Genomic DNA, 12,383 nt, shown 5'->3' with positions numbered 1-12,383 from the left:
TACCAATCAAATGCCTTACACAGTCTAAGAATATATGACAACAACATTACCTGTGTCAACCAAGCCTGTCACCTCAAACAAACAAACCAAGCTGAAAGATTTATACTTATCTGCTCTGAATTCACAGATCCACTGCAAAAGTAACAAACACTAGCCCAGCTCCTCACACAGGAAGGCACACCATTCAGCTTAAATGGACTCTCTTTTTAATTCACTCGTTTAGAGGCAATTGTCATTATTTTCTTGGGGGACAGGGAAGGGAAACGCCAATGCACCACATTGTTTTCACTAGCCTGGAAGAGAAAACACTTATATATATATAGATATATAGATATATAGATATGTATATATATACACACATCTGCATGTGTATATATATACACACGTGTGTGTGGATATATGTATATATACACGCTGGTGTATATATACACAGAATATACATATATGAATATACAGAATATATGCACACACACTTTGCTCAGATTTGTTTACAAAATATGTAGCATTTTTATACCATCCAATAAGAGGTACATGATTTTAAACAAATCTTATAGAAATGACATGTTATTGGAAATTTACACGTAAAAAAATCCAGCACAAAAAAATCCAAAAGCTAAAACAAGATTTTGCTACTAATCAGTGCTTCTATCACCCTTCAAGAAAAGAGAAACACAGTTATTTATATGTGATGTAAAGGCAACATTGAGGGTTTTTTTGCTTTTTTTTTTTTTTAAATTAACCACCAAATTTAACCCCCTAAAATTACAAAGAATCGAAGTCCATTTACAGATCAAGTGCAGTAAACTAAATGTTCCTTCAGCACAAAGCAGCACTAGAGAAAATAACTGGGAGAAGGAAGGTGGAGGCCAACTGGCTTAGCTAGGGAGGCAGCAGGTGGCTTCTGCAGTGGCCACACAGGTCAGAGTCTCCATCCTGAACTGAAGACTGTATTTAAATATTGGTCACACAGAGCTGATGGTCAGGCCTTTGCCTCGCTTCTTTCAGCAGTTTGACGAGCAATTTGTAGATTTTTATTATTCTGTACCCAATGGGCTGGGTTTGCTTTTGCAGTGGCTTCTGACTGGCAGGAGGATCTTGCAGGCAGTTCTGCCGCTAACATTTACCACACATCCATGACGCTGCCATCATCGGTGGCAATTCTGAAATGTTTACACTGGACAAATGTGTGTTCCAAGCATCCAAAATGGCTTGAAAGAACATAGTCCAATGCAGGGGAGGGAGCAGACAGCCTGGAGAATCCAATGCTTTTACAGAAAAGGAAGCGCCACTTTCAACCACGTGGCATCTCCTCAGTTTTGTGAAGAGCTTGGTGTCGCTATCAGCTGAACTCGGTGAGGAGTGGCTGGCCTTTGCATCAGATCCAAGCAGGTTGCGGAGCCAAGAACATGCTGCTAGCAGAAGGGCAGTCTACAGCTGTGGATGACAGCTGTCATGCAGTCAGTGATGCCTTACAGATGTCACCTGTAGGAACCATGCGTTCCATGCTAATTCACCCACAGTCCCATAAACAGCAAAAGGGAAAAATGAAATGAAAAAGCCAGGCAGATCTGGCTGTGATATTACTATCCACTGAATGTAGTGTCATTTTAGTTGTTAAATAAGAGGCTTGACCAGGAGGACTCTATTTTATCAGGTGAGCTGGAGAGGAAGCTCTTGTCTTGTGAAAATGAAAAGGAGATCTAACACTCCTTGTGCCAAGGATTACATTAAAGATTCCTGTATTCAGAAGGTAATTTTTCAGAAGACAGATCTGTTCAAGTCACGCTGTGTAAAAATGTAGAGAGGCAGACAGGAATTTTTCAGCCATACCTATAATACCAAGGACCAGACTCTGGAGCATGAAGTCAGAAAGGGCTTGATTTGTAAGGAAGGCCCGGCTGGATCATACTATGCTGGCAAGCAGAAATGGGAGGAGCTTCTCCATTCTAGAAGCTGGTTTGGAAAGTCATTGCTGGGTAGGTGGTAAGAGTGACCTATTTGCAAGCTCTCTTTTTTGTGGATGGAGAGGAAAGACTGGGAAGGTATAAAAATCTCCACAGTGGTCTGCAATCCAGCTTGGGAGCTCAGTGTTGAGAAGGAATGGGGCCAGATGTGTACGGTATTCTTAAGAACCACAAAACACGTCCATTGCAGCGCCTGTTGTTGCAGGGGACAGAGAACTTACTCCATTATTTGCAACATGTTCTATATGCCGGGGGGCTGGCACATACAGCAAAGTGGATGGATACGTTGCATGTGAAGATTTAACTTCTCTCACACAGCCATCCAAAGAGGCATCCAGGGAAGAACATGGGGGATGAAATCAGCTCCGTTCTCAGAAAGTCTGAATGTCTCCCTGGACTGCAGGCACACACTGCAGCAAATACAAGAGAAAGGCAGCCTTATCTCGGATGCCAGGAGTGTGGGGGACAGTGGAGGAGGAATTATTTTCCTGTAATAGGAGCAGGGAATATCTCAAAGTATAGAAAGGTGCCTCAGCTCCACGAAGATGACAGTGGAGAGGTTCAGAACCTAGTGGAGAAGGGTGATTCTGGTGACCCCTTGCCAAGGAGGGGGCATCCTGCCACGGAGAGCCAAAAGTTTTCCAGACGTATGTAAGAGCATGTGCACAAGGCAAGCGAATGAGCGCAAACAGGGTTATGGAAAACATCGAAAGAATCACTCCAAGGGTGGCTTGTGGCTTGACAACAGGACTGGCTAGGTAGAGGAGCGCACAGCACAGGGGCACCTCAGAGCTGGAAGCCATCCATGGGAGCCTCGCACTGCTGGAAGATGTACTGTTGCTGGTTGATATCCACCTGTGGGGCAATGCTGCTGTCTTCATCTTCTGTTCCAAAGTAGTGCTCAATGAGATCAAAGGCCTTCTGATAAATCTCTTGATTCTCATGGCTCTGCAGGAATTCAATCTTGTCCAAGCCTGCAGAGAAAAGATGCACACAGAAGTTACAGCTCTGTGAAGGAATATGACCATGATCATTTTCAATCTGTGGTGAACATCAAGTTCTACAACAACTCCCTCCCACCTTCACAAAGAACAAGTCCCTCTATGGACACCATCTTGTACTCTCCACAACCAAGGAAAGCCAGGTTGAACTTCAGACTTCCCTGTAACTATGTGATATGTTTCATGCTTTCTGTCTGTCTCTACCCTCTCACTGAAAAAAAATGAAACCAATGAGCTTGAATGCATAAAGAACAAGGCCTCAAAGACTTTTAGGATCATGTTTCCTCAAAGCGTGTTCACAGTGCTTTGTTTATAAGGACTGTGACTACAGAATCACAAAATTGCAAGTTGGAAGAGATTTCTGGTAACCACCTAAGTCCAACCTGCAGCCCAGCCCAGCACTACTACCAACACCAGATTAGGTCAGCTACGTCTAGCCAAGTCTTTGACACTTCCAAGGATGGAGACTCCATTACCTAATCTGTATCGTGTAAAAACAATGCAAATAAACTCATGCAACCAGTTTTGGGGCAAATGGGCAAACTCAGGGCTTGAAGTCAGAAACAAATGAAAATAATACAGCTAGCTAAACCATCTCTGAAACCTAGGAATGATACTATATTGAAATGCACGTCTTAGCCACTATAGTAAATCTGTAATACTGGAGATTGTAGTGGCTTTCTTATCTGCTCGTTTTACTATGTATGAAGAACAGAGGAAACAATTCTGATACTCTATAAACATTTCCGTAACACAGACATGAAAACTGAAGTTAAAACCTAGAACCAGGCAAGAAAAAAAATATATATAAGATATATATATATAAGATATAATAGATATATATAAGATATAACTCTTCCCTGGAAGTCAAGGTAACCAGGAAAGGAACGCTGGTTCAAGAAACCATGTTCAGTGATACTGTATATGCTATCTCTTCTATACTGCTCTCAACAATCCAGTTTATTTTTCTTAATGAGTACTTGCCAGTCAACAAGGAAACTAACCTTAAGAGCAGCAGTGTCTCAGAACTGGGATGAAATTACGCTGGTGCATGCCAGAACCCCAGCACAAAAAAGGCAAACAAAAAAGTTGATGCTGCTGCCATAATTCTAACAGGGCAGCAGAGAGGGAAGGGAAAAGTTCGAAAGCTGAGCAACAGAGCAGTGCACCTGAACTTTTACCTGCTGCAGTGGGAAGATAGTGAGACTGAAGGACACCCAGAAGGCTGCCTCAGGGTCAGAAGAAATTAAGAAAAAAAGATCTGCACACACTGTCTCCAAGCTACATACAGACAAAGATAATGTAACAGATGGGAGTATGTTGGTAAACGGAAACCCATCGAAGAACAGTTAATTTTCAGGCGGTAGTGATGAGGAAATCAATAGAACTTTTATCTACTGCAAACTCTAATGGGTTCATGATCATTGCTGTAACCCCTGACTTCCACAGATGTTTTGCTCATACCATATGCTTCTTCGATGAGAGCACAGTAAGGATTAATGCCAGCGCCACTGCGTTTGGACTCCTGCTCTCCAAGCCTCAGGATATTCTCCAGCCCACTCAGTGCTACTTGCACAATCTTTGAGTCCATTACTGTAAGGAGGTCACAGAGTGGTTTGATGCATCCCAGTTCTACTAAATATCTGAAAAACACCACATAGAACCCAGTGAATTGTCTATAAATTATAATTGCTGTAGCCATTTAAGCACTTAGTGTGCAAGTCTAAGACCCAAACCAAAATAATAATAAAATATCAACTCAACTGCAGAAACTGGAGAAATTATAGACATCTATTTGTATCCAGTCAATTTTGGTGAAACAATGAAAGCAACTTCAGAATACCTTCTGTTTCACTCTCTCTATACATAGATATGAAATAATAATTTAATTTTGTGACTTAAATTTATAATCTTATGAATTTAATTTCTAAATATTTTATCTTAATATCAACTACATTGATTTAACATAGTCATAATTTTATTATTTTATACAAATTTTCATACAAGTATAATGTACTGGCATAAGTTAAACAGGAAAAGCAGTGCACGCAATGCCATTGTCTGGGGGCCTGAATTGTTCCTCCCCAAACTCCTAATGCAGTTAGTTACACTCTATTGCATTTGGTATTTTCACGTAAGAGAAGTGTTTCAATTAATTAAATAAGTATAACAGCTAAAATTCTTGTAAGATTTCTCCCTCCAGGAATGAATGGCTCATTCGTAACTCCACACGAAGATGCAGTCTCTCTGGAGACAAATACTGAAAGCATACAGAAAGGTTTTCCAGTTTCTAGGTTATCAGTTTTAATTCTTGCACAAACACTACTTCACCCAACTGCATTGAAAGATTCAAACTATTTCATACTTGATCTGTTCAGCAGAGCCTCCAGATGTTGCATTTGTGATTGCCCAAGCAGCTTCCTTCCTTGTCCGAAACTCAGCCGTTTGCAAAATATTTATAAGAGCTGGAAAGATATGGGCATCTATGACTGTCTGCAAAAAGAAATGACATGTCAGTGTTACAATAAAAGTTAGAAATTACTTGCTTGTCCTGAGCTAGTTGATGTCTATGCTCAGCATAAGCCATTTAACAATAAAAAGCTACTTATGAAGGGGCAAAAATAAGTTTTCAGCTTACACACTAAACCCTAGTGCCAGAGTCTGTGCTTTTCCCAAAGAAATCAAAACACGTTCAGAATGAAGTGACTGCCGTATTTAATGAGTAACTTGATCACTTGAGCAAATAAACACCATTCTTCCCTTATATTTCCAGGTAGTGAATCACTCTGCTATTAAATCAGTAAACCACTAAAGCCATTAAGATTCCCCAAACAAAGACGATGACTTCGTAATCCTGTGTGTCACACTACATTTCTACTGGGTGAGACAACACAGCAAAGAGAGTATGTATTGTAAGAACTCCTCAAAACATGCAAGCACAATATATCCTTTCCTGGTGAAAAATCAAAGCAACCAATGGTTTGGTAGCACAGCGAACAGCTGAACCTACCAAACTGATCTCAGTCAAATGAGTAGTTAGTCAGCAGCTCAAAGTTTCTAGAGAGTTCCTCTGGAAAGAACCTTTTATACAAATTAAACCTGTTTAGTTGCACACATACAATGAGGATCTGAAACACCTTCCTAAGGTTTATTCAAAGAAGCAAGAGTTCAGAATTACATTATTAGACTACAGTTTAACTAATAAAAGTCATCACAGAACTGGTAAAGGTAAGTTAAAAGAAAGCCAGAGATGCTTTTCAAGGAGCTCCACAGCATGAAACTAAACAGATTACATACAGTAAAAAACTACAGTCAATTCATAGTGTGGGTGGTTACCCAGTTTAAAAAAAAAACCAACTCTGATATCTTCCTTTTACCCTTCCTGTTTGCTTAGGCATCCATAATGCATCTACTTTGTAAATCCATACCACAGATCAGTTATATCAACAGCCTCATGAATACCACCTTCTTTGCCACAAAACTTCTTGCACTTCTTTCAACCCTCATTTACACTTCCATGCTACGTTTTATTAGATTTGCACTTTGTGTAGAAAATTTAGCAAAAAGTCCTTAATTGAAATTTTTGAAATGCTAGAAGTGGTAGGTCATGAACAGGAGACATCTATTATAAAAATGACAAAGACAAAAGAAAATATCTTAAAAAAAAAAAAAGCCAAGATGCATTTCCCTCTCAACATATTTCACTGGGAAAACACCCATTTTTTAAAACTACACAAAAGCAACACACCATAAGGGTATGTGGAAGTCAAGGGTATTCGCTTCATTAAGGTGCTCAGATCAAGGACCTTTCAGCTCAAAGGAAGATGTAAATAACAGGGAAGTAATGAATAAAACACATGGTGACACAAACCCAATAGACAAGGGATAAGAGAGACAATCACAAAGAGGGAAAGTCTCCAGTCACTAATTAATTGCCCATTAAGAAACTATAGGCACAGCTTCACAGAGAGACAGCCTGGACTTCCTAAATATGAGAGGGACAAGAGGGACTCTGCAAAACCTAATAATGAATCTTTTCTTAACTATCCTACCACGTAATCCCCCTCTCTAGCCCATGTGAGTGCTGTAAGGATTAGGTGCTAAGAACTGAGACTTGGCATGACAGAATTTGGGCCAGCAACCAGATCAGACCTCAAGAGAAAACCCTGCATCTGTGGGACCAGCAACTGGAGTGGATGGGGGTCTCAGCATCAGTAGATGGAGGGGCCATAGACTAGAGAGAAAGTTTCTGGGCTGCCCACAGAAGGTTAATTCAGAGCCAGCAATTGGTGTCAGACATTGGGTGGAAAGGCCCTTGCAACCAGAGTAGATGAGGTTCCCAGCGCTGGTGCTGGATCACAGTCATTAGGGCCAACGTGCCTGGATGGCAGCTACCTAGGGGGACTAGAGTAAAGCTGAGTGAGAGTCTCTGCATATCAGCTAGAACAGGACTGCAGGTCATAGGAATCCTGTGCCTGGGCACCGGCTCCGCAGGATGGAGGGTGGGGTTTACATTATCTCCAAGGTGGTGAAGGGAGCAAAGGATCACGGTGAAGATAATTTACTGGCAAAATGGACGAGGGAGTGAGCAAGAAGCCCAGGATCAAGGCATGGACAGAGGCCCTGTGCTGATATTCAAGGGGTCTGCAAGTGTGAGAATGCTGAAAGACAAATGCATGCATATATTTGTTACAGAGAATCGAGCTGACCTAGCCAGTATGCAAGTCCAGCAAGTTAAGAGAAGTCTGAATCCAGCCACAGACAGTACATCGGCAGAGAACCCACATGGATATTAAAAAGATCCATGAATTTGCATGTGTGCTTGTGGATCTAGAATGAGGGCATGCAAGTTTTCATTAGTGAACTTCAGTCCTGATCAGCTGGAGAGGAGAAAGGTGACTTGGCAGCCTACACTAACATTTTATGTAAGTCCAGGTAGTGCTTTTTGAGGTGTTTTTGAGATAGAACACCTTTTGAGAACAGTGTTTTAAGTGATGTTAGGTATTTTCTACTAAAAAAGCTTGTCTAGGATAGCATATTGTGAGGGCTTTAGTGTTCCATTAATATAGCAAAGAAAGTCAAAAACCTCATTATTGCTTTTTAAATCCTCTTCCTGAAAGTAAACTTTCACATGAGACTTATCTCCTTAGAAATTGCCCTCTTAAAACCAACATGTTTAGTATTATAATCAGTATATTTCATGACAGTATGCAATGAAGTCAGCACATCTTAGCCAAGAGGCAGTAATGTATTTTGAGTTGAGACTTCTCAACACACAAAAAAAAAAAAAAGTTACCTTAAAATGTTTTAATTTAAATTTGCAAACTAGTAGGAGAATACCAGCACAATGGGAACTAGCAATGGAAGGGCAGCAAGTGGGAGAATCACAGAAGATTGTTCATGTTTTCGTTCTGGCTCAATCAATTTTTAACTCTTTGCTTCAATGCAAAGACTGATGGGTAAAATTACTCTTCTCAGAGTGCAGAAAGTGCATTTGAACCTTTTTAGAAGGAACCAAATAGAGATCTCACATCTCTTGGATGTGTACTCTTATTTCTAATTCTATTTTTCTCTTTTTTATCTTACTGCACAAAAGGCTACAGGCCCTTTGTTTACTTTCTGCTCTACAGTGAAGTTGGCTAGCTTTACCCAAGCAGAACAGGTTAAAACACCATGATGAATTGTAGCCTCTCATAAGGCACTTCACTGAAAGAGACTGACTCAAGTGAGAAGCATATTATCAGTCACTATATTTTTGTGTTTCCTAAGGCTTGACATGCAATGTAGGTGCATGTCACCCTACCACGAGTCCCAAGTTAAAGGTACTTTACAGTGCCTCTGTAGCACAGCAAAGTTTTTCAACTAGAAGTCTGTTAACAGTTGAAAATGTCAGAGCTCAGGGGTTTTTTTGGAAAAAAAAAAAAGAAACCAAGAAAGCCCCATTAAATAGGCCAGAAAATAGTTTGCATTAACCTTTGTATCTTCACTAGATTGCTAAAGTCCAGTTAAGCTCAAAAAGGGTAGAAAAAATAAAGCATTAACTCAAAGAAAGCACTAGCAGCAACTATTATTTACATGCTATGTCTTGCACTCTTGCCCACAGCTGCTGCTCTTGAAATCAAACAAGAATGCCTAAGGATTTCTAGCTGTATGACATTTTACATGGCAGCAAGAGTTACTGTGGAAATAGGCCATGTTTCCCTTTCAGTTAAATTCCTTCTGAGTGTCAAAATAGTAAACTACTGAAATAAAATTTGTTTTTCTTTCTTGAAGAAAAGCAAACCTCAGGCAGAGGAAAACCCTAAAGGACAGTGGCAGAACAAGGTACCTAAAACTTCTGAGGATTTAGAAAGCATTAACTCAATTTACTTTACTTTTCAGCATTACTATACTCTGTGTACCTGACATGGAATTGTGTTGAGTGTAAAGTAACGTAGTGCATATAAAAACCCTCAAGATAAGCACAGCTTTCAAGCAAGCAAAACCAATGCAGTTAAGTGATTTCAGCTCAACAAGAATTTTGTGAAAGACAAAGAGGAAATTAAAACCATCAAATTGTAAGCTAAGTTCCTGTGTTCTGCTATTCCTCAAAAAATGAAGATGGCCTCGGCCACTCATGAAAAGATTGGGCAACTGCCTCATAAGTGCCATAAAGTAAAGGAAGTCTAAACATTCTTTCCAAGCTGCTGATGCATTTAAACATCTGCATTTATCCACGCCCTCTAATTGTGACCAGAACTTTAAGCAGTACAACAGCAGGCCAACAGGGTAACCAAAACTTAACACTCCAACACCTGTATCATTCTTAGCTGTCTTATATGGATTTTTCCAATCCAACATACGCTTGAGCCTGCACGTAAGAACAAAACATACTAACGTGCTGCTTCTGACAGCAGATGCACAGTAAAGCGCAAACTCTAGTCATGTTTACTTTTCTTTCTCTCATTTTTAAGTATTCACAGTTGCAGCTATGGGTTCCAGTTTGCCTACACCTGTATGAGAAGATATGTGCTTGTTTGTCAATGCAGCACCTGACTTTCTCTGATATCTCTTCTTTCAAGGATCTTGCTCAAAAAACAATGATCAATCATTCTTCATTTAACTTCTCAGGTGCCACCCGCATTTCTACAGCATTCTACCACATCTCCCTTGGCTTGCCTCATAGTCTACGGAGTTCTTCTTCATAAGAGATCCAGCTGACATTTTATGGTCCCTCCTTACAATCCACTCTTACCATGCCCTCTAAAGATGGATCTACCTACTGTGCAACACTGAAAACTTATACTAGAACAAGGATTCACCATTTGGTTTCTAATTCCTTTCCTGGTGATTTCTAATATTCATATCAGTTTTAGGCTGCTACTACCAGGCACTGAGGTGGTATCTTCAAAACACATAAGAAATCTCTCTTCTCTGTAATAGGGAACCCCAAGCTTTGAATACATTCAACTAACACTGAAATCTTTGCCCAAATGCATCCATTTGCATTTGTTGGAAGTCTTTCAGAAATCTGAAATTCAATTTTCATGGAAATCTCAATTTTCAAACTTAATTTGAAACCGAACTGAATTGTAATGCTTAGTCCTTCACTGGACTGGCCCTCACTTTTGAAATGTCACTTCTTATTTTTTCAAAGAGATGGCACCCCGGTGCTGTTGCCCTCTAAGAGGATTGTCTGTCTCTTGGAAACATTTTATCCTTCTTATTTATTTTAATCAAGCTTCTTAATTTTATAGTATTTGATTTTTACAGAATAAAGTGAAGTAAAAATGAATTTCCAAGTTTCATTACACCTGCATGGGTGCTGAATCTAAATAAGCTGTAGCTACTGTTAGCAAGCAGGTCTTCAGCAGCCATGCATATTAAATTAGTATTTTGAGCCGGTCAATACCAAGTTCATCTTCTTCTTTGGGTTCCTACAAATTAATCACTTATGATATGCAAAAATACACACACACATTTAGCATGCAAGTGTTAGCATTGCTTTTCTACATCTGATGCATCACATAAATGTGAAAGCAACCAAGTCTTACAGCACAGCTGTTTTCTTGCACTTGCAAGCTCTCTCATTACAAATCAAGATTACAGGCATCACCCCAGCTGGCAACTGTGAATACAAGCTTACTGCTATGATCTCCTCCCCCTGGCTGGAGATTCTAGTTCATAGAGGCTTCTCAGTTACTTGGGTTGCAGTTACCTTGTTTATTGACTGAATTCACAACTGCTTTTTAAATAACATAGCAAATATTTGTAGGCCAAAGCTACTTAACATGATGGCATAAGTACAAAACTGCTGCTGTCCAAGATTCAGGAAGGAAGCACTTCAGATCTCTGTTCTAATGGACTTCTACACTGTTGAAGCAGGCAGCTAAGCCTGCATATTCCAAACTGTATACAAAGCAATCTTCCAGGCAGTTTACACAAGGCTGCTACTGCTGCTAGGAAGAACCTGCACTATAACAAACAGCACCTTGTTGAGGTGTCTCCAGTTTTAGGCTCTGTCTTACAACAAAAAGATAGCAATATATATCTCCGACTGCTGAGGTTTTCAGGCAGAATAAAGGAATTCAAGGTATTCTAGCTCTGCTGCTCTCAATGTGGTAGGATGCATGGGATTCACCACATGCAGAAGCCAGAAAACAGACTCTGTACTTAAATCTGAAAGATCAATCTTTGACTTCTGCTGGTCCTTGGGGACATGGCTTAGTGGTGGACTTGGCAGTGTTAGGTTTATAGTTGGATGTAATGTTATTAAAGGTCATTTCTAACCAAAATGATTCTACAGTTCTATGACCTTGTCAGCAATGCCATATTTTGCTCCTACTTGAGACACTTTTACCTGCCATCACAAAGAGCATGTGAACCTGTTTACAAAGGCAGTGACAGGACTAGAGGCAATGGGTATGAACTGGAGAGAGGCAGATTTAAACTATACATAAGGAAGAACTTCACCATGAGAGTGGTGAGACACTTGCCTGGACCCAGGGAAGTTGTGGCTGCCCCATCCCTGAAGGTGTTCAAGGCCAGGTTGGATGGGGCCTTGGGCAGCCTGGTGTAGTGTCAGGTCTGTGGCAGGGGGGTTGGAAATAGATGATCTTTAAGGTCCCTTCCAACCCAAACTATTCTACGAATCTATGAAGATTTTACACCACTCATGCAAACAATGGCATAAACCAAACACTTTATATTTAAGTAATTTCATACACAGTTTGCTTGCGTAAACCCCAGCTCTGTGTGAATCACATTCCTTTTCCATGCCCCCAGTGTTACTGAGGTCTTTTTGGAGAACAGCCTCTGACAATTCTTAGCTTGTACCTTTACCCTAATTTGTAAAAATGTATTTAATTAGAGTTTTTAAAACTGACAGGCAAGGTATCATTTGCTACACTTCCCCAGGTCACATTTCAGCAAGGACATA

General features: G+C 40.2%; 1 protein-coding gene across 4 annotated transcripts in view; it reads right to left on the bottom strand.

Moving 5' to 3' along the window:
• Positions 1–246: 246 nt before the first annotated feature.
• KPNA1 (karyopherin subunit alpha 1) overlaps positions 247–12,383 on the bottom strand; it is a 77,957-nt gene continuing 65,820 nt past the window's right edge. For all 4 annotated transcript variants that reach the window (XM_069866344.1, XM_069866369.1, XM_069866351.1 and 1 more), the window contains 3 exons: positions 5,331–5,458; positions 4,430–4,608; positions 247–2,938 (listed from right to left, as the gene is read on the bottom strand). In XM_069866344.1, the coding sequence (XP_069722445.1) occupies positions 2,751–2,938; positions 4,430–4,608; positions 5,331–5,458 (495 nt within the window). In that variant the 3' untranslated portion in view covers positions 247–2,750. The remainder of the gene's footprint in view (positions 2,939–4,429; positions 4,609–5,330; positions 5,459–12,383) is intronic.

This window comes from Phaenicophaeus curvirostris, chromosome 1 (genome assembly GCF_032191515.1).
Source record: "Phaenicophaeus curvirostris isolate KB17595 chromosome 1, BPBGC_Pcur_1.0, whole genome shotgun sequence".
Taxonomy (NCBI): domain Eukaryota; kingdom Metazoa; phylum Chordata; class Aves; order Cuculiformes; family Cuculidae; genus Phaenicophaeus; species Phaenicophaeus curvirostris.
This window is presented reverse-complemented; position numbering and strand designations above follow the sequence as displayed.